Here is a 24,673-nt window from a genome sequence, read left to right as displayed (position 1 = left end):
ACAATGTTATTGGGCTGAGGGGGTTTTGTGGAGGTAACCCTAACTGGGCTAGGCCCATTAGGGTACCATGATGGTGGCCATGAGGCTCTCTATATAAGGAGGTCTCCACCTCCTTATTAAGGGGTCATGCTCAATAAGAGCCACCACCACTTTTTGTGTCGGTAAACTAGAGATCTTTGAGATTTCTTATCAGTCACCTCCACACTCCTGAAAAACCATTGCAGGTCTCACGCAACCGGAGAAGAAGATCAAGTCGTGGTTCGTTCATCTCGAAAATCCGTGGAAACATCGTCATGGATCAGGTCAGATTCTTTTCATTCTTCGACATTATTCATATAATATTACATAACTAAAATTAAAATTACCAATCATAATATTTAAAATAAAGTTGATGAATATTATTAATTGGTATAATTGTTTTATGCACAAATTGGGAGTTTATGGTCCAATTCAACTGGTTTAGTTGATAAAAATTATATGTTGAACCGCTAAGTATGGTATCAAGAAGAAAAAACCAAATAGGCATCAGTTAGTTTTACTGGTTTATTGGACAGTTAAGTTTGACAGTTTGAACCGATACTTTTAAATTTCTTTCAAAACCAGTAGTTTATATTTAAGACTTGCTCATATATTATAACTAGTTATGACACCCACACTCCACGACTACATAGTTGTACATTATGAAACGTTGATACAACGTGATGTTAAGACTGGTAATGTAGATGTCGAATCATGAAATGAATCTGACCTGATCCATGACGATGTTTCCACGGATTTTCGAGATGAACGAACCACGTCTTGATCTTCTTCTCCGGTTGCTTGAGACCTGCAATGGTTTTTCGGGGGTGTGGAGGTGACTGCTAAGAAATCTCAAAGATCTCTTGTTTACAGACACAAAAAGTGGTGGTGGCTCTTATTGAGCATGACCTTAATAAGGAGGTGGAGACTTCCTTATATAGAGAGCCTCATGGCCACCATCATGGTGCCCTAATGGGCCTAGCCCAGTTAGGGTTACCTCCACAAAACCCCCTCAGCCCAATAACATTGTATTAGTCCATATAATAAAATAAGCCAAACATAATAAATTTAGGGTCGTAAAACCGGGTTTAGTACCATACCCCTACAAGCCCCCCAAGTCCAGCGTTGCTCCTGGGCGCGCAAGCGTCTAGGTGGAGCGCTGGACTTTATGAGGTGTGTTAGGCCATGAGGCGGTTTTTCTCCCTTTTCTTTGGCCTTGTCTTTATTGTCTTTGAGTTTTGGGAGGTTTTCTTCATGATGGTGACATGTTGAGGTCTTTATGATAATGATGGTGCCCTGGCATGAATAAGATATAGCACGTATCATAACAATAGTGGCGCGAGGCCTGATAAAACGTAGAGCGCGCATCTCGATAATAATGTAACATAACTTGCGCGCGGGGCAACTTACGAGTTATGAGAATAATAAAGCCTGCGCGCGAGGCGACTTACGGATCTATAAGAATAATAAAAGCTTACGCGCGAGGCGACTTACGAGCTATAATAATAATGGAGCTTGCGCGAGTTGCGGCTTACGAGCTATAATAATAATGAAGCTTGCGCAAGTTGCGGCTTACGAGCTATAATAATAATGAAGCTTGCGCGAGTTGCGGCTTACGAGCTATAATAATAATGGAGCTTGCGCGAGTTGCGGCTTACGAGCTATAATAATAATGGAGCTTGCGCGAGTTGCGGCTTACGAGCTATAATAATAATGAAGCTTGCGCGAGTTGCGGCTTACGAGCTATAATAATAATGAAGCTTGCGCGAGTTGCGGCTTACGAGCTATAATAATAATGAAGCTTGCGCGTGAGGCAACTTACGAGCTATAATAATAATGAAGCTTGCGCGAGTTGCGGCTTACGAGCTATAATAATAATGAAGCTTGCGCGAGTTGCGGCTTACGAGCTATAATAATAATGAAGCTTGCGCGTGAGGCGACTTACGAGCTATAATAATAATGAAGCTTGCGCGAGTTGCGGCTTACGAGCTATAGTAATAATAGAGCTTGCGCGAGTTGCGGCTTACGAGCTATAATAATAATGAAGCTTGCGCGAGTGAGGCGACTTACGAGCTGTAAAAATAATTAAGCCTGCGCGCGAGGCGACTTACGGATCTATGAGAATAATGCAGCCTGCGCGCGTGGCGTCTTACGAGCTATAAGAATAATAAAAGCTTGCACGCGAGGCGTCTTACGAGCTATATGAATAATAACAGCTTGCGCGCGAGGCGTCTTACGAGCTATAAGAATAATAACAGCTTACGCGCGAGGCGTCTTGTGAGCTGTATGAATAATAAAAGCTTGCGCGCGTGGCGTCTTACGAGCTATAAGAATAATAACAGCTTGCGCGCGAGGCGTCTTATGAGCTGTATGAATAATAAAGCTTGCGCGCGTGGCGTCTTACGAGCTATAAGAATAATAACAGCTTGCGCGCGAGGCGTCTTATGAGCTGTATGAATAATAAAAGCTTGCGCGCGAGGCGTCTTACGAGCTATAAGATGATGATAATGACTGGCCCACAAGGGCCTTCTCCGCGCAGGATGAATATCCCGGCCTGTTTTCAAAATAATAATGGAGGCACAATGGCCAGATAATAATAATGATGTCATAGGTGTTTGTTCGGCTCGTAGCCGAACCTGCAAAAACATGTCGACTAAAAGTGGATGTATTGCATGGTTCCCATCCTTGGGCAAATTATGAGGTGTGCCCAACCTTTAAGCTTGGCGCGTGGCCTATGGGTTTATGAGGATTCCCAACCTTTAAGTATGGCGCGTAGCCATATGGGATATTATGAGGATTCCCAACCTTTAAGTATGGCGCGTAGTCATATGGGATATTATGAGGATTCCCAACCTTTAAGTATGGCACATAGCCATATGGGATATTATGAGGATTCCCAACCTTTAAGTATGGCGCGTAGCCATATGGGATATTATGAGGATTCCCAACCTTTAAGTACGGCGCGTAGCCATATGGGATATTATGAGGATTCCCAACCTTTAAGTATGGCGCGTAGCCATATGGGATATTATGAGGATTCCCAACCTTTAAGTATGGCGCGTAGCCATATGGGATATTATGAGGATTCCCAACCTTCAAGTATGGCGTGTAGCCATATGGGATATTATGAGGATTCCCAACCTTTAAGTATGGCGCGTAGCCATATGGGATATTATGAGGATTCCCAACCTTTAAGTATGGCGCGTAGCCATATTGGATATTATGAGGATTCCCAACCTTTAAGTATGGCGCGTAGCCATATGGGATATTATGAGGATTCTCAACCTTTAAGTATGGCGTGTAGCCATATGGGATATTATGAGGATTCCCAACCTTTAAGTATGGCGTGTAGCCATATGAGATATTATGAGGATTCCCAACCTTTATGTTTGGCGCGTGGCCTGATGCGCGCATGCACGGCGATGGAGTGGTGACGCGCGAGCGCGCGTGCGTGGCGGAGGTCTCTTGCGCAAAACCCACATGGTGGAGGTCTTTTGCGCGAAACCCACATGGTGGTTCCCGCGGCGGCACATGCATGGCTGCGGAGTGAGAATCCGCGGGCGCGCGTACATGGCGGCGGAAGTCTGGTAATTTTTGGATCTGCAATCTAAGAGTTAGATCTGCAATTTTAAACCTAAAATCCAGGTCTGTAATCTAGATCTAAATCTGTAAATCAGATCTAGATAGATCTGAAGCTCGGACTAGATTTAAAACCATCACAGATCCGGAGATTTGATCATTCGAATCAGGCAGTTTCTTTTTGCACAGATCTGGAAGCCTCTTTTAGATCTATGGATCTTTTTGAGCTTTAATAGAACAAGCCTTGAAGCCTTTTTCTGTAAACTTTCAAATCTGGGTTTTTCCTGGGAGAGATCTGACAGCCGAGACGAAGATCGAAGGGTAGCTCGTTGCCGTCCCACGGATGGCGCCAATGTCGAATCATGAAATGAATCTGACCTGATCCATGACGATGTTTCCACGGATTTTCGAGATGAACGAACCACGTCTTGATCTTCTTCTCCGGTTGCTTGAGACCTGCAATGGTTTTTCGGGGGTGTGTAGGTGACTGCTAAGAAATCTCAAAGATCTCTTGTTTACAGACACAAAAAGTGGTGGTGGCTCTTATTGAGCATGACCTTAATAAGGAGGTGGAGACCTCCTTATATAGAGAGCCTCATGGCCACCATCATGGTGCCCTAATGGGCCTAGCCCAGTTAGGGTTACCTCCACAAAACCCCCTCAGCCCAATAACATTGTATTAGTCCATATAATAAAATAAGCCAAACATAATAAATTTAGGGTCGTAAAACCGGGTTTAGTACCATACCCCTACAGTAGAAAATAGAAGAAAAGTAAAATGTTCTTGCAAATGAAAAGCATTGTAGGCTAGAAAAATAATATTAAACTGAAACCCACAAAACAAAAACTATATTGATTAAAAATTAACCCATAAAAATGAAAATAACAAAACAAATTACGACCACCCCAAGGATCGAACCTGCAAGGTCACCCGCCCCCACTAAAAAAATTGAGTATTCACTTTTTACGTCATTAGGCGTGGTCTTAGTCCCTAACTCACCCTCCATGGACGAAAGAGGAGCCCTTAGGTTTTCGGTGCATTGAATTCTCCCCTGCCGATGTATATTTACATCCCACAGCTTCGGCAAATCACTTAGTATTTCATGTTGAAGAATACACAACTTTATGCTTAAAGTCACATAGCGATGTCATTTATTAGAAGTGGAAATCTGAGTTATGGCTATTAAATACACGACTGTGTATTTTCTAATCACATAGCCAAAGGTAATATTAAAAAGGTTAGTTTTTGGTTTATCAAATTGTATACTAACCATAATATTCGATACATGTTTGGATATAAGAGCTATTATTGTATTCACAATTTCACATAGTATATGTATGTGATGTGATTTTAGAAATTCATATATGATCATGGCAAGAAGCTTGTTGAGGACTAGAAGACATAATAGTTGCTTGTTATATTGTTGACAAACTTTTTAAATCATTGACTATAACATTAACTTTGTACGGCTCTCTTTTGTTAAAGAAACTTCCTTTTCTCATTCAATTAACAAATGCTTACAAGTTCTGCTCTCAAGACGTAAAGCAAGTTTTATTTTATATATATGTATGTACAAATTGTCTCACTTTAATTTTGTTACCTTTAATACACACACACATAATAACTCGAGAAGCTTAGTTCTTTACCAGGATGAGGTCTTATTTTCATACCACAAGAATAACCGGGTTTGTATCCGAACTAGACACATGGATTGACATTTTATCGAAAAGAAACATCTAAATTTGAACTTAGACATGGTACAACTGTCACACGGTTAGTAAAAAAATGTTAAAACAGGGCTGGCTCCGAGAAGGCGGAAAAAATTTTGGGCCAAAGGCGAAATTTTTTTTGGCCCTTAAGTAAAAGAAACATTTTGTTTGATTTAAACAATTTAATTTTAAATGTGCTTACTTGATTATGATTTGAGTTGTGTAAAAAACTTTTGTATAAAAATAAGCTTAAAATTGTCTCAAATAAGACTATAACCCATAACCTTTTAGTTAGATGTCATAGCCCTTTACCACTAGATCAAGCTAGTGGTTATGTTATTGTGTTGAAACATTGATTATACATATTTTTTTATAAAAATACATATATTTTTTTATTAAAAAAAAAATTTCGGGCCTAGCGGGGTGTCGGGCCTGTGGTCGTCGACTACCCTGCCATGCCTCAAAGACGGCCCTGTGTTAAAAGTTACTTGTTTGCCCATTGAAAATAAAGGTCTTCCTACCCCGTTAATCTTGACAATAAAGGGATGAGCTGTAACTAGCGACTTTGTGATATATACCAAGATACTGAACGTCATTACAAAGGAACAAAAATCACAAGAGTTGCTTCAACGTTGTGGTGCCATTGAGTGTGGATGTTTTCAACCTTAAAAAGACATGTTAAGAGTTTTAATTATCAACTTTTTTGGATTTCGAGCAGAAATAGTAAAGATAAATGAAGGAAAAATAAGCCTGAACTTAGTTATACAATTGAATTAAATAATATAAACATATATATCGAGTGATTATATCTAGAAGATTCAATATTGTATTAGCTTTGATCGGTAGTCTTAGTTTCCCATTGTAACGTTTTGAGCAAGATTTAGAAAATGTGTGAAGATACGGTGACAAAAACATAAAAAAAGGTCAAAGTGTTAATTGTTTAATTTCAAAGGAGGTTTGAGTGAATAAAGAAACACGTAGTTGTTTGGTTTCAAATTGCTTGTAAGTGATAAGTTAAGCAATTTCTTAACCACCCTATCCTAATTCCTAACCGGCCCTATATATGTCTTGGACACTCCTTCAAGTTTCTTATGTAAGACTATTGCTTTGTCAACTCTCTCCTTTTCATCATCCATCAAATTTTATTTATATATATATATATATTTCTATAAACTATAAGATATACTTCACAAGATGTATTTGTATACCGTGCATTTAAGAAATACATCATATTTACATCATGATACCATTGTAGCAAATATTATGTTGTTTTACTGTTATTGTGAACGCTGTGTTTACCATTGTAATGATACCAGTTAACATAACCCAACACAATTATAAATGGTAAGAGCATTCATATTGTATCACTCATATTTTATAAGTGGGATTTTTATAATGTGGCGAGTAATTTAAGGTGGTGTGAGTACTAAGTGAAAGATGATAAAAGTGTAATGATATTTATGTATGTTTGAAAAATTATTGTTCACACTCTATAAATTTTTAATATTTTTTTAAAGTGGTTGTGAGTGAAGAAAAAAGAAAATATAATAATAAATGTGAAAAAAATATTATTTTATTAAAAAGGAGAAAGAAAATATATTAAATTCTAATGTAATTTTATACTTGGAGATAAGGAAAATGATTTAAATGATTACAGTATAACTTTTTAAAAAATGTTGAATATATATATCACAATTACTATTACTATATATACTAAATTGCAACTTTACATTGCATTATGGTTGTACACTATGAAACAAAAGTTGTATCATATGTCCTACTATGTCTTTTAGTTGTACCCTATGTCTACTTATCCACCACAAAAATGATGTCTTCTTTTGTAAGCATAAGTAGTATTTGTCTCGCTAAGGTTTCATAAATGGTTTCACTACCACCACCTCTGGTGGTAATCATTAGATTAAGCAACAATGATGGTTGTTTCAATCGAAAACAAAAACGTAGCAATCGCGGTGGAGAGTAGGAACAGAGTTGCAGGTTGTAGATGGAAACAAATTTGTGGTGACCAAAGTTGCAGGTTGTAGATAGTGGAGTTGCAATCCGGCAACAACGGTTTTCCGGTTGGGGTTGAGCGGTGGTGGAGACAGATCGTTGAGTAGCGATGGGTGTGTGTTTGAATAGTGAGACTAAGTAATACATGGTGGTGGTGGTAAGTCGATGGTGGCGTACTTGTTTAGTTGTGGTGATGACCTGGTGAACACGTTTACTAAAATTAACAACCCCGTTAGCGGGATCTTAAAACTAGTTATATATTAACAACAAAGTTCAAATTGAAAACAACGCACTGCATAAAACAACAAAATGTGTCAAAATTATACTAGATTTTGATTTCTCTAAACATCACATGTTATCACCATATTCCTACTTAGGCTTTTCACATCTATGAAGACACACACACATAGGTGTAAACGCTTGTTACTCCTTTGTTAAAAGTCGATTCATGTAAAAAAAAGTTCTTAACTTTTTTTCCGTAGATGCAACCAACATGATATAATAATTCATATGATAATTCTTTTTAACTATATATAAGGCATTTCAAAGGGGTATGTTATGAAATTTTAATTTAAGACTTTTACAAATTTTGATGCATATATATATATATATGGTAGAACACTTGATAAATTTACTTCAAGTAATGAAAACTTATTCGAGTGTTAATTAAAATTGTCGTTTATAACTACTAATAATTTGCATACACTATTTATTAGTACGTATTTATTTCACCACATTAAGTACATACGCTCATATTATAATAATAACGATTATTATTATTATTATTATTGAAATGATAATACTCAAATATAATCAGTGTTTAAGACAAGTCGAGTTGAATTTAACCCTTACAAACCTGTTGTAAAGCACGAGAGTATGTATGTATTAAAGGTTCTCTTAATTATATGTGTCATCACATATCTTAACAACCGTTTAATAAACTTTAAATTAAGTTTTCAATATATATCATCAATTTAAATAATTCTCAAATTCTTTTAGATGCAAATTTGCCCTTGCTTTCCTAATCACAAAATGGTAAGGGAAATTCATTCCAATTTCTCCACATTATTTTTCACTAAAATCTAAAAGTAATTTCTTCATCTTTGTTTTGTTGGTTTGGTTTTTTAGCATTCAGTTTTCATACGGTTCTTCATTTAATTTTCACCTATAGATTTTTTTAAGCCATAAACTCAAACATGCTAAATTTACAACATTTTGTCATAATAAGATTTAAACCCTCACCACTTATAACATATATTACTTTTTCTCTTAAACATGACCTATAAATGACTCTTCTAGATTTACATCATTTTGTAAAAAAATGGACTCCACCTTTTGAACACCTATAAACAATTAATGCTTACGTTTGTAATATTACTATTTCCCTTAAAAATATCCAACCAAAAATAAGTAAATGTTGCTTACTTCATATATATCATCACCAATAAATGCTATGATAATGGAGGAAAAATATACAACTAAACAAGGAAGCATAACGCATAGAATTTCTAGAGAAATTAAAATGAGAAATATTTATCTCCGTAGTTTTGTTCAAATTAAGAACAAGCTACTAAGCATCTTTGCAGTAATTATAGGTCATGTAATCGTCTAAACGTTCATTGCTTAACTAATCAACATTCATGCGGATAGACTTGTTTTTCATTATGGAGAGGTACATAAGAGTTCTCATGCCGCCTTTACAATTGTACATGTGAATGATAACCATTATGTCATTGTATAGTAGATAGTATCCGATTGCGAAGTCCTTTAAATGTCCGTGTCCAATTAGTTAGGAAAACATGTACATGCCACGTCTATGATATGTGGTAGTCATAATATTTATTATTATTAGAAATATAATATTATAAATCAACACTCGTTTCGATATAAATAGACTAAAACTTGCTTTCCGAAGATTTAATAATGAAAACACTGTATATCTATATATTAAAATAGGCGTCGTGCATGGGTTGCCATATGATGAATACAAAAGTGGGGTAATTAAACCATAACAAAAGAAGTTGGTAGTTTGCCACATCAATTTTTATATTAATATATTCTCTTTTTATTTTAAATCCAAATAAAATATCAATTTCTATTATGATCGACAAAATCACACTTTGTTCAACGATATTAATTGCATATAGATTATATAATACATGGAGCAAAACGGGAACAAAGTGTTCAGCACACATTTTTGAGGAAATTTACTAACTTTTTAAGAGTATAAATTTCTAATTTAAGTTGCAAAATTAACCATTTATATAATATTGATAACAATCTGACACGGTATTGGTAATATAACTTTTTTCTAAAATTCAGGTCCCGCTGATAATGGGTTCTAGATGGTGGCCGAGGGTTGCATGGCCTTTGAGCCGGACCGACATCTGTCATCCGTGGAGAGAAAGGAGAAAGAGATAGCTTCTAAATCATTCAACATATTTCTAAAACTTATTCATTAAAATGTTATGTGAGTCATTAAGTGGTGTTTTTTAAGAAAAAATTATCAAAATAAACAAGTTTGATCCTAAATTTATTAAATAGACATGTCTAATTTAACCTATATTCATTCAATTATTGAATTTTTGTCCAATAAACAAGTGGCATGTCAGGAAAGCCGGTTAAGATGGTTAAGTCCTAGCTGCCACTTTAGGGGCACAAAGTTTTGTGAAAAGTAAACATTTACATACCCAATTAAATACTTACCTGGCTTTCATGTTTCTTCTCTTAGCCATCTTCATTTAGTCGCCATATTAAATAATTTACCTACTGAATTAAATATTTAGCCGACTCCCATTATATTTCCCTCTTAGCCGTCTTCATTTTCTCTCTTATTCGGCATGTTTTAGCGTCAAAAATTAAATATATTTACCTACCTAATAAAACACTTAGTCCAATTCCATTATTTTTACTCTTAGTTGTCTACTTTTTTTTTCTCTTAACCAACATATTTTAGCAGCCAAAATTAAATATTTTTACCTACCTTATAAAACACTTAGCTGGCTTCCATTTTTTTTACTCTTAGTCATCTTCAATTTTTACGTGTGTATAGTTGTAGTTACTATCTTCCATTTTTTTTAACTCTTAACTGATTAGGAGAGTTTTTTCGGATTCATATCATGGCCTTTGTTGTCGCCATTTAATGATGAATTTACGTTTGAAATCTACAAAGGCAAAGAAATAGAAGCCGGCTAGGTGTTTTATTAGGCATGTAAAATATTTAATTTTGGCGGTCGGCTAAAAGGAAAAATCGAAGACGTCTAATAGTAAAAAAATGAAAAGCGGGCCTAAGTGTTTTATTAGGTAAGTAAAAATATTTAACTTTGGCGGCTAAAATATGACCGCCAAAAGAGAAATGAAGACGATTAAGAGATAAATAAAATGTGAGCTGACCAAATATTTAATTCGGTAGGTAATGTATTTATTTTGCTGGATAAACGAAGACGATTAAGAGAAAAAAAAAACATAAAAGCCGAGTAAGTATTATAATTGGATAAGTAAAGATGTTAAACTTTGGCGGCTAACACTAAGCGAATAAAAGGAAAGAAAATGAAGACCACTAAGTGAAGCTTTAGCCTACAAGCCGAGTTGGATCCGGCTAAGAAGGAATATATGGGGTCAGCTAAGTGGATAGACACATACCATGAAGCCGACTAAGTGTCAAGGATGTCGGCTAAATAATAAGAGATGTAGGCTAGGTTGTCGTCTTTGACGCGTGTCGAATTTTTTTAGGCTAAAACCGGGTCCCGTTTACTATTCACAAAATTTCGTGTCCATAAAGTGGCGGCTAAGGCTTAGCCGCCTTATTGAACAAAAACTCAATGATTGGTCGAACGTTAACTAAATTAGACATGTCTATTTTTGAATTTTGACAAACTTATTTATTTTAGTAATTTTCTCTTAGAGCATTCCAAGCCCGTTCTTCATCAATATCTCTATAATTACATAAAAAAACATTGTATTTTTCTTTCCTCTTCAGTTAAATAATATATTTATACCATTATCATTACAGATTTATCTCTTCTCTACTCACAACCAATTCAACAAATATTAAAAAAATACATAGGGGCAAACAAAGTTTCTCCAAATTTACAAAAAAAATCACTACATTTCTCTCATCACTCTATAATTTACACTCACAAACACTTAGAACCTCACATATAATTTACAAATTCCCCTCATATAATTATAGAGGATGGGTTGAGAATGCTCTAAGAGGCTACCAAGCAACCCCTATAACTAAAAGGTTTATTAGTCTCTTAATTAATTTTTCAAGGACCTAAATAATCCTATGTCAAAGCATCGATCCGCATAAATTTAAAATGATTTTATATTTTCCTTTATTTTAAGATGTTAAAATAATATTGCATGAACACGTACGTGCCTGCTTTAGTTTTCTTTAACTTTTAATTGTCATTTAAAATAATAATAAGTTATTGTCTTAGAAAAGTGTCTGCATTGATATTGTCGGGGTTGGTTTCGAAATGACTAATGAAGTAGTTATATATTAATCTACAAAATCTACCATAAAACCCGTATTTGAATTTAACATTGCCCGTAAAATAAGCATGAAACACAAAAACATAAAATATCTTAATTTATGGCAAACATCATTACACGTCTAATCATCTATATATATCTATCTATCTATAATATATATATAAATGAAAAATTGTAATCACTCAAACCATCTGATTGCATTATTTGTAAATGAAGGCTTCTCATACATTTGAATCGAATTCACGGGTATGGATCTCACCAAATCCATATATATCCTTTAAACGGGTTATAACATCTCATTAAATTAAAAATTAATCTCACATATTTGATATAAAAATCCTATAAAGTAGGAATATACTAAAAATTAATATATGATTATATAAAAAAATATATACTATTTATAATTAAAAATTAATTTTATATTAAAAAAATTAAACAGCTCAACCCCTGGTGAACCATCCACAATCTCGGGCCGAACCACCCATAAAAACGACCGCCCGTTGTCGATCAAGCCATGGACAACATCCTGGAAATGTTATCATTAACTTTCATACAATAAAAAAAATAAAAATTCAATATATATATATATATATATATTAAAAACAAATAATATAAAACAACCCCCGTAATACGGGGGGATAAAAACTAGTAATATATATAAACGAAACCTTTAAAAATCTCTCTGGTTACTCCCAACATTCTCTCAAGCCACCAGATTGCATTATTTTAAATGAAGGTTTCTTATGCATTTGACCCGAATTCACGGGGTATGGGTCTTACCAAACCCAAATATTCCTTAAACGAGTTAAAATATCTCATTAGATTAAAAATTAATTTCACCAAATATTTGATATGAAAATCCTATAAAACAAGGATATACTAAAAATTAATATCTTATTTCCTTTAAAAAAGATATATATTATTTATGATTAAAAAAGAATTTTATAGTAAAAAATATAAGCGGGTTAAAAAGACAGTTTTATAAGCGGGTTATGGGTCTCACCAAACCCAAATAACTTTTAAACCGGGTTATAACATCTTAGTTATATGTGAAACTCTTTCATTATCAAATACTAAGTATATTATTTACTTCTGTACAAAAAATAAAATTAAATTCCAAAAAATATATAAATATTATAAACGAATAATGTAAAACAACCCCGTAATATGGGGATAAAAACTAGTGTGTGTATATATATATATATATATATATATATATATATATATATATATATATATATGGTAAGGATCCTAAGAGAACCTTTTACAAATTGAGAACTTTAAGAACCATTTTGGACCACTAAAAACATCTTTAAAAAACATTTTAAAAAAGCATAAAACAAAAAATTACAAAAATTTTAAACAAGTAAAAAACCAAAATTCTTATATTTCATTCCGGTTTCATTAAAAAAATAAAAATAAATAAAAAAAACGTCGTATTATACACATATGTATAATTTTATTTAATCTTTAGTTACGTAATATACACATATGTATAGTATCATTTATCTTAAATTATACACATGTGTATAAAAATCATGTAAATGTACATATATGTATATATTATACATGTGTGTATATAATTTGGCTAAACCGAGTTTTTTTAATGAAACCAGGATGTTAAATAAGAATTTTGGTTTTTTTACTTTTTTCATTTTTGTGTTTTTTTATTTTATGATTTATTTTATTTTTGGGTTTTTTGTGGTCCAAAATGGTTCTCATGGTTCTCAATTTTAAAAAAGTTCTCTCATGATTCAGATCCTATATATATATATATATATATATATATATATATATGGGAGAGTTATACTAAAAAAAAGTAGTTTCCTATGAAGACTATGAATAGATCATATCCATTGGATCATGTTAATCAATGGTTGAGATTTAAAATTACTAAAAACTGACATAGTTTACTAGAATTACTCTTTCACCATTATAACCGACATAGTTTTCTAGAATTATTCTTTAACCATAAGATGTAATGCCAGATGTCAAAAATCTATTGGTTCTTATAATTACTAGGAAAACTCTTTACTTTTATTTGAACCATTTTCTATATATATATATATATATATATATATATGTATGTATATATATATGATTAAGTTATTCTACAAAGAGGAACAAAAATGAGAACGATTTGTTGCCACACAAAAAAATATTGTAAATAATAATAATAATAATAAATCATAATTCAAAATTTAATAAAAAAAAATAAAAAACGATAAAAACACAAAAATGTTTCCACCGTATTTCTCATTCTAAAAAAACAAAACAATGGTGAATGAAAAAGATAATTGTGTTTTGTGTTTATTTTTGTCATCGATTGTGTGTTTTTTTATATTGATTTATATTACTCAACATTGTCCTATATTTTGCTCGCTATTGTGTTATATTTTGCGATATATTGTGTATTTTTCTAGTTATAAATGTGTCTTTTGTTCATTTCTGTAACATTCGTTACTTTTCAAACCCGAAAATCAGACCCGTTTTAAATTTTAGGTTTTTATTTATAAATCTATGTATAAAAACGTATTATAATATCTAACTCCATAATAAAATATACATTCAACATTTCTAATCCCCGATGTGACACCCGACATTTTCAGTTAAATCCTGTTGAATGTGTCAGTAAACCCAGTTAGTTCTGTTAACTAAGTTAATGAACTCCCATGCATATAGTGTCATGTATGCATACATTGAGCCAGTGGTGTCGTTGGTGACCTAAGTGAGAGTAACTAGTTATTGATAACTAGAATAATAAACTTGTCACGCATGTTATAATATATGATAGGTTATAATAAATTTGTCACACATGATATGTTACATGTATTATATGTGGTGGGAATAATTGTGTTACATGCTACATGATTAGTTGTTGTATACTTACATGTTGTAGGAGAAGTGAATAATTAAAATAACATAACCTATGATATATTACATGACAAGTAACAAAAAGACTAGTACACAACATATGGTTACTAGAAATGTTTATAATAGAATGTAACATGTCACATGTAATAAAAACTGACATAACCTAAAGTTTAATAAAATTAATTATGTCTTAATGATTGTGTTAATGATTAGTAAATAACAATTAAGGTTATAACTTTTCTTTTTCTTTCTTTTGGCCGTCCATATCACAACACAAACACATACATTTTATTTTTTTCTAAAACACTCTCAAATATCATAATCAAGTTTGGTGATTCTTGGAACAAATAGTGATATAACATTGATCAAGCAAGTAAATAAGCATGGTTAATATATATTTTGTTTATGTTTCTTTGATTTGGGATTGTGGGATTGAGTATCCAAACACATGTAATCATAAGAAATAAAAAGATGATCAAGTTGATGGTTTTAAAAGAAATTTTGTGTCTTGTCATAAAAGAAAATATTGTACATAAATATTATTTTATAAATCAGTAAAATAATGAAATACATGAGATTTGGTTATAAAAATGGTTCCTTGATGATTAAAGATCATAAGGATATAAAAATCATGATTTTTGTAACTTTTGGTTTCGATCTTCTTGTTGACAGATTCTGTGTTTTAGATTGTAGATTGTATAACTTGATGATACGTTGGTGTTTCTAATTTATTTGTGATTCTATGATTACATACTCTGAATCTAGTTTTCAAAAAGTCAAGAATCATAATTGTTGGACTTTGTTTGACTAGTTTTTATTAATTTACAAAATCGAGTTCCAATCCTGATTGAAAGAGAAATCATCTGAGCTGTGTTGTAAATTATATAACTTGAGATTGAAAATATATGGGTGTTATTTCACTTCTAGAATGTTTTACATTGAAGTAGGAAGCTAATCCAATTGGTCTTGCATCAATTGGACAAATATAGAATTTTTGACAAATATTTGTGTATTGCTATGTTAAAAACAGAGACTGAAATTATGTTGTTTTAGAGTGTAAATATTTGGTATATTTGTGTGAATTGGAAAATTATAAGAAAAATATATGTTATACATAATACTTGAAAGAATATGTGTGAATTATTTGGTAATTTAATCACAAATTTTGGTTGGTTGGAAAAATCAGTTTTGATGATTGAAAACTTGTTAAGGATGATCAACATATTGGTTAATGAAAATAATTGTAATTTGTAATAGATTGATTGTGGTAAATTGAATTTTGACTTTATGGGTCAACTTAGAACTATTTTGACTAAGTGGTTAGTCTTACTTATGAGAAATGAAATTGGTAAAAGTGTGACTTAATCATAGGGTTGCATGAAAAAAATAATTAACTGCAGATTACATGATCGATTATTGGGTTGCGACTATGAATATCTTATGACTATTTTAAGTCTAGATAATTGGTCAAAAGTCACCAACGGGTCTTCAGTCAACATTTAGGGTCAATGGTCAATATTTTGGTCAACGGTCAATATTTTTAGGAAACGGTCAACAACTTGGACCTTTTGGTCAAAGTCAAACTTAGGTCAAACTTTTAATAATCCATGGGATTGTTTGGATACTAAGGATTCTAGGAATCGCTTAGAAATTACTTATTGTGCTTGTATGAATATCTACTTTTTATAAGTCGTCGGTTAATATTAATTTTATGTTTTTAATTCTAGTTCGTGACGTTCAATTGCTACGATTTAATTTACGTACTTTCGGTATTAAGTTTGTCTTCAACATCAAGGTGAGTTTCTCACATCCCCTTTTTACCCTTTTTAACTATTTTGGGGGTAGCATATATATCCTATCAATAATTCAATTTCGTTTATTTATTATCTACAAATTACAATTCGTTACATGGACTTGTGTGTTTACTTGCTTACTTGCTCAAAGATTACGTGCTCATGGTTTCCTCATTAAGTATGATCATGCGCCCCCTATGCACTCAGGACCTTGATGTTATGAGTGGAATAGGGACCCCGATCCAAGTATGTTGGTTTTTACCAACAGAAAAGACACCTACTTGCGGTATTATTCGAGTACGTTGGTGCACAATCCCAACTGGAAAGGACTTTATTTGCTTTTCACGAGTTTTCATGGAATTGTAGATTTATATATAGTTATGTCCAAACTTGTGTGAACTCACCAACTATTCAATTAGTTGACTTTATTTTATATATATGCTACAGGTACTTTCATTAGAGGATGAAGTGACGAAGATACTAGAAGTTAGGTTATCTAAATAATAAACAAGAAGATGTTTGTTTTGTTCCTTCTTCTTTGTGTTTGTTCACTTGATAAACTTGTGTACTTGATGCTTTTGAATGAATTAATGATAATATTATCACTTAATAGTGTCACATGTGTTTTGAGCAATCTGTACATCACACTCCGGCGTTTCCGCTTTAGCCGGGGTGTTACAATTTCGTTATTGTGTCTTTGATCTCGCATTGTGTCTTTCCCTCATTAATATGTACACATAACATGTACACTGTGTGTATATATACAATGAAAATGGTTCAAATAAAAAACAATTGTTTTGTGAGAAGTCTGAGAAGACTTTAAAATAAAGTACACCACCTAAATAGGATACTATACCATGTAAATAGGAAACTATACAACTTTTAGAAACTACCAATCTCAACAACTAGATTCTAGATCCAAGGGTCTACATCTATTCTTATGCTTCTCACAAAACTATTGTTTTTACGTTAACCCTACCCTTACCTTATATATATATATATATATATATATATATATATAAAGGGAAATGATCTTTGAGAACGTGATGAGTTTTAAGTACTTAATATGGACAACACAATTAATTAAATGTGTATTGAATATCTGACTGAGAATAAATCTGATTAAAAAATTACTTAGGAGAGAGAATAAAGATTTTTAATAATTACACAAGTTTAAATATTAGTTACACATGTGTAATAAGTCGATTCGGTGCGTAAAAAATACTGTAATTTTTTTACGTTACTTACACTTACGTATTACATGTGTGTAAAAAAAATTCAAAAAAAAAATATTGTTACCTTGAGTTCTTTTAAGTTCTTAAAACTAAAAGTGGTTCTCAAAAGAAATCAATCATATATATATGGGAGAGTTATCCTAAAAATAAGTAGTTTACTAGAAAGACTAGGAATAAATTATAGTCATTGGATCATGTTAATCAACGGTTAAGATTTAAAAATTACCAATAACGACATAGTTTCCTAGAATTACTCTTTTATCATTATAACCGACATAGTTTCCTAGAATTGTTCTTTCACTATCATTTGTAATGTCAAATGTCAAAATTTTGTTGGTTCTTACAATTTCTAAGAAACTCCTTATTCTTACCATTTTGTTGGTTATTAAGGTTTTGTTTTCTTTTAAATTTGTCATTTTTATACTGTGAATATATTTGTTTATGGATTTTAATTTGATTTATTGTAAATGTGTTTGTAATTTGGACTTATTTTGTTTCATTTAGGTTTGATAATTATAATCTATATTCATTTTGAAATAAAACATTGAATGAATCATCTACTTAATGTTTTATATCTTTTCGTTTGTGTTTATATATTTAAGTGTGTTTATTTATATTCAATTATGTTTGTTTGAGTTTGTTTTCGTTTATTCATTTATGTTCGTTTACATTTGTTCAATTATGTTAATTTATGAACTGCTCATAATGATGATTTAGGAGAAATCCAACAAATAAGGGGATGTTAATGTATGTGATGATGGTGGTTGATGCATAAGTGGGGAGGTTGACGATGGTGGATGGTAATCGGAAGTTAACCGGTGATAGAGGGGATAAACCGACTACAGAGAATATATAGATAAGAGAAATTAAATTAGGGTTTGATGATGAAAGAATTTCACAAATAAACGAGCTGTTATAACTCATTTAATGGTTATCCAGGTTTGGTGAGACCCATGATCCGCTGATTGTTTAACTTAATGAGATGTTATAACCCGTTTAAGGCAAGGCTATTCTGGTTTGGTAAGACCCACGACCCACGGAAATTATTGTTTAATGATGAAAGAGTTTTACAAATAAATGAGATGTTATAACTCGTTTAAAAGTTATCCGAGTTTGGTGAAATCCATGACCCGCGAGATTTATAACATAAACGGGTAAAACTAATGAGAGCTCACTGTTTAAAATTTGAAGTAATCTGGTAGTATGATAAGGAAGGTGGAGAAGCGACACATCATCTTTTTTGATAGCCAATCATGTATATTATAGATATTGAGATAAATTTTTAACCCTGAAATGAGAGCGATACCTATCAAAATTATGTATTATCTCATTTGATATTCTCGATTAATTTTCTTATTTCGCTACTTACTAAGGTAGCGTTTGTTATGCAGTAATGACAGACGGAATGGAATGATTCATTACGTGAGAATGAAATAAGAGGTGTTTGGTTGCACAATGGAATGGAATTATCCATTACACATGGAATCACATTCCATCAAAACCATTCATTCCTACCCCCCTTCTTTTTTTCATTCCATTCCTCATTCAACCTACTTTCTCAACAACACCATCATCTAACAACAACCACCGCCACCACCACCACCACCACTACCATAGCCACCACCATCATCTGACCACCACCGCCACCGTCACCACCACCACCACCTCCGCCGCCACCACCGTTTCCGCCACCACCACCTGACCACCACTGTCGCCATCACCACCTACACCACCACCACCTTACCACCCAAGCTACCACCGCCACCATCGTCGCCATAACCACAACAACCATTGTCACCGTCGCCACCCGACCATAACCGCCACCACCACTATCACTGCCTGTCCACCACCACCGTCATCACCACCCTACCACCGCCATCACTACTAATGCTACCATCGCTTGACCACCACCACCACAACCACCACCCCCGCCGCCTGACCGCCACCACCACCACCACCACTACCATAGCCACCACCATCATCTGACCGCCACCGCCACCGTCACCACCACCACCACCTCCGCCGCCACCACCACCTGACCGCCACCGTCGCCATCACCACCTACACCACCACCACCTTACCACCCTAGTTACCACTGCCACCATTGTCGCCATAACCACGACAAACATTGTCACCGTCGTCACACGACCATAACCACCGCCACCACTATCCCTGCTTGGCCACCACCACCGCCATCACCACCTTACCACCGCCATCACTACTAATGCTACCATCGCTTGACCACCACCACCATCCCCCCCCCCCCCCCCCGCCTGACCGCCACCACCACCGCCGCCGCCCCTGCCACCGCCACCACCATTTTCATCTCCAGAGCTACCACCACTGTCGTCATTTCAGTTTTTTTTTTTTTTTTTTTTTTGTAACAAATTTATATATTTTGAGACAGGAATATTTTAATTATTTCTATTTCATTCATAAAAAAATTTTCGGATACCAAACAACATAACGTAATTATTCATTTCATTTACATATATTAACCAAACAAGACAAAGGAATTGTAATGATCCATTTCATTCATTTGTCCATTTCATTCATTCTCCCATTCCATTCCCCCTTCATTCCATTCCTTTCAACCAAACATACCCAAATTTTGTTTCCTCTTTTTCTTCCTTAGTTTCTATTTTTTACTATTATTTATATTTTAGCCTCCTCCTTTCATCTAAAAAATAAGTTATTTTTGCCTTTATTTAGATTTAATTTTATATTTTCTTTATTGAATCTATGCAATACATGAGTTTTTACGTGGTTACAAAAGTCGCTAGGCGCTACCAACTCAGTTGGTTGGGGAGTTGCGAGTACTCGGCCTTAGTCGGGGGAGTACTCGACCTTAGTCAGGGATTTTACTCGGGAATGACACGCCGAGAACTTGGCCCAGGCGGGAGTACTCGGGGAGTACTCGTTGAGTACTCGAAGCCTAGACGCGATTTTTACAACCATGAGTTTCTAATATAAATATATATAAAAACAAAAAAAATGATTGTTTTAATTAAGTGATGACCACGACACATATTACATTGTGTTAAAAAAATTTGATTATTAAACTAGGTTTTCAAAACTTTTTTCAACTTAAATGAGTTTCAAAATATACAGCGAACATGCATTTAAGTTGGGTCCAAAACACAACAAAATAATGGTAACGAGTAAAATTAATTAGTAAGAAAAATAATTTATTTATCGAAAGTTCAACTAAAAGTCTTATAATAAACACTTAAATTAAATTAATATAATAGAAAATGAGATCATACATACTTTTCTAAATTAATGGATTCATTTTCAATTGCGTCTATTAGACAAAGTCGAATGGATGAAAATTAGAAGGATATGTAATTCTACACCAATTCTTCCACAATTATGTAAAGTACGTATTATGACTTCCATTAGTTTGTAGCATGCATTTAACAACCAAATGTCACATTAATCCTTCAAATCAAGTAGATGTTTATAATATATTTCATTATATTGTATACATCAGAGTAATAATAAACCTTCGCTACATAGGTCATTTGCTTGATATTCACGTAACGTGTTATAATATACACATAAAAAAAACAAAAACAAAAAAAACAAATAACAAACATGCATGGGCGGCCATGCATGAGGCAGCACCACATATACTGTTTCATTCAACATATTTCTTTCAAATTTTCGTCCAAAAAGGAGTCTTCAAAAAGAAACTCCGGCCATTTATACGCCGCAGCCCCTCCGTCACCACCACCACCGCCACCATAGCTGGTGGTGCTGCTGGTCTCCTGTGAGTTTGTATTAATATTAATATTATTGCCTCCTGAAGTGTCCATCAATGAGGGAAGAGGATTCCACGTGGAAGACGGTGATTTGTCACTCACAAGTCCCATCTCGCAGAGGCCCGAAACCTCACAATCATCCTTGGTTTGTGCATTCATGAAAGTGACTTGTTGTTGGAGTGGTTGAGAACCACCTAAAACAGAAGTATTTTCAACAGGGAAAAAATTGGACATTTCCACCCTTTTTTGATCTAATTCTTTTAGAAAATTGTTTGAATAATAAGGGCTCAGTTCTTGATTTGTAGGCGTAAAATTGGTCATGTTTAATGCATTTGCTAATTCAGAATTATTAGCAAATAGAGCCGGTACTGGTTGCTGCAATAGGTTGAGATATTGAAGGTTTTGACTTAACTGAGTCTGTTCAAGCAATTCCTTTAGGTTAGCTAGTGCAAGTAGTTGTGGTAAGCAAGAAAATATGTCGGTTTTCGGTTGATGGGTCATCGGGTCAATACCCATTTGGATTAGCCTCTTTTTCAAATGAGTGTTCCAGTAGTTCTTGATCTCGTTGTCTGTACGTCCTGGTAGATGTCCCGCTATTGCAGACCATCTTATTGCACATAAAAACGAGTATCAGAATCTAGAATTATATTTAGTGCTTCGAAAGCGAATGCCAAAAAGGATGACTATTGAACATAAATCATATATATAACTCTTTCATTCCACAAATAATCTTTCCAAATTTATTTAAGGTTTATTCATTTATTTTATTTGGTTTGTGCAGATAAACGAGTGGAGATAAAGATCATGGTGACCTACTTGTTTCCAAGAATTGAGTGAAGATGAAGAATAGTGTTCTCTTCTTCATTAGAAAACTTTCCTCTCTTAATATCTGGTCTTAAATAATTGGTCCATCTTAGTCTGCAACTCTTTCCGCATCTTTTCAAACCTACAAATCAAGAATTTCAAAACATAATTCAGTTGTGAATTATCTAATGAACATTTCCATACAATACTCTCTAGTTAAGAAATTCATCTAAGATCCAAAAGGATTTGTAAGGCCTACGGTAATTCGATCACAAAATTAAATATACTGAATCATCGAAAGAAACCTTACCTGCAAGTTTAGGGAGAGCTCTCCAACTTCCATGGCCATGGTTTTGAATGTAATCAATAAGCTTTTGATCTTCTTCAGGTGTCCAAGGACCCTTTTTGAGGTTGTTTTCATCACAACAAGGAGACCTTCCCATGTTTCAGATGGTTTTGGTTTCTTGTCTTGGAAACATAGGAGGGTTATTTGGTGATATATATATACATACGGTGATCAGTCTTTCACCTTTTATTATCTACCCCAAATAACTCAAAAGTTATAACCATAAAATATAATAAATGGATTTATTTTAAAAACATTTCTGTAATTAGTATGCGTGTGTGTATATATATATATATATATATATATATATATATATATATATATATATATATATATATATATATATATATATTCTCGTTTGTTAAAACCTTGAAATTCGTTAACATATTCGTTTGTTAAAATAAAATATACCGTTTACATCCAAACTTCGTAAACGCTATAATATTCAAACCTAATATTAATCTCGTAATTTAAGGTAATATTAAATTAACAATTCGTTAAAGCTTAACAATAATAGTATATTATCAAAACTCCATAAAATGATAGAATATACATTAAACACTTCTAATTTCCGGCAAATAGATTTATTTACTTTTTATAAGTCGTTAGTTAATATTTGATTTTGTACTTTTAATTTTAGTTCGTGAAGTTCAATTGCTTCGGTTTCATTTACGCGCTTTCAGTTTTATTTCAAGTTTGTCTTAAACTTCAAGGTGAGTTTCTCACACCCATTTTTACTACTTTTGGGGTAACATATATATCCTATCCAAATTACAATTTCGTTTATTCATTATTTACAAACTATAATTCGTTACATGGACTTGTGTGTTTACTTGTTACTTGCTCAAAATTACTTGCACATGGATTACTTCAATATAGTATGATCATATGCCCCCCCCCCCCTTTGCGCTCAATACATTTGTTGTTATGAGTGGAAAAGGGCATCATTATCCGAGTACGTTGTGCACAATCCCAAATGAAAAGGACCTTACTTGCACTTATCTGAGTACGCTGGTGCACAATCCCAGTTGGAAAGGACCTTACTTGCTCATTTACACTTGTTCATGGAATTGTATGATTTTTATATACGTATATCAATACTTGTGTGAACTCACCAACTATTCATTTAGTTGACTTTATTTTATATATATATGTTGCAGGTGCAATTATTAGAGGATGAAACGGAGAAGACACTAGAAACTTAGGTTATATTAATAAATGGACAAGTTGTTAATTGTTCTTGTATTTTTCTTGGTATTTCTCTTACTTTTAAACTTGTGTACTTGTTGTTAAATCAATTAATGGTATTATTGTCACTTAATAGTGTCACATGCCTTTTGAGCAATCTGTACGTCACACTCAGCCGTTTCCGTTTTAGCCAGGGTGTTACATGATGTGATTAGAATTATGGACCTCTTTGAATGTGATAAATAAACACAAAAGCAGATAACAAGTAGCAAGTAGTGATCATTCAATTGATACACAACACAAATATAAACATTTTGCATTTGATAATATAATCAAAAATGTAATTTTATAGAAGGTACGCATAAGTCCCCGAAAGTTTGAAAATAAGTAAAAAGGGGAATGATTACTCACCTGATTGGTGCACATTTACAAGGGATGATGATGGAATAGTAAACAGTTAAACTCTTCGGGATGCACCGACAAAGATTCTTAGTTAAATATAATAATATAAATTAATTATAAAGGATATAACACGAAAAGTGGATTTAGGGTTTCGATGTGATTTAAATTATGTTTATAAGTAGAATATTATTGATCGAACAACTGATTTCTATAGTGATTATTTTTGCAAAACAATATTATTGTTATCAGTTGTTTGAAAGAATGATTACTTTTATTAATTACGGTATACCATCAATTTATACTTGATAAAATAAATAATTTAACAATTCAAATAAATAACTTTAATATCAAATATACTTACAATAATAAAATTTAAATAAATAATTAGATATACAATTTAAATAAAATGATTTGATTAAATATAAACCGATATATAATATTTGAGTAAAT

General features: G+C 33.1%; 1 protein-coding gene across 1 annotated transcript; it reads right to left on the bottom strand.

Annotated features, from left to right (window-relative positions):
• Positions 1–21,352: 21,352 nt before the first annotated feature.
• Positions 21,353–22,752, bottom strand: LOC143609268 (transcription factor MYB93-like). The gene is made up of 3 exons (XM_077084069.1): positions 22,598–22,752; positions 22,300–22,429; positions 21,353–22,090 (listed from the first exon to the last, which is right to left on the bottom strand). Exons 1-3 carry the CDS (start codon positions 22,728–22,730, stop codon positions 21,364–21,366), a joined length of 990 nt encoding a protein of 329 aa, XP_076940184.1. The 5' UTR covers positions 22,731–22,752; the 3' UTR covers positions 21,353–21,363.
• Between the last annotated feature and the right edge of the window lie 1,921 nt (positions 22,753–24,673).

Source organism: Bidens hawaiensis, unplaced genomic scaffold (genome assembly GCF_021521415.1).
Source record: "Bidens hawaiensis isolate Kalapana, Puna unplaced genomic scaffold, B.hawaiensis_p1.1 tig00419520_1, whole genome shotgun sequence".
In the NCBI taxonomy this organism is placed as follows: domain Eukaryota; kingdom Viridiplantae; phylum Streptophyta; class Magnoliopsida; order Asterales; family Asteraceae; genus Bidens; species Bidens hawaiensis.
The sequence above is the reverse complement of the archived record's forward strand: the minus strand, read 5'-3'. Positions and strand labels throughout refer to the sequence as shown.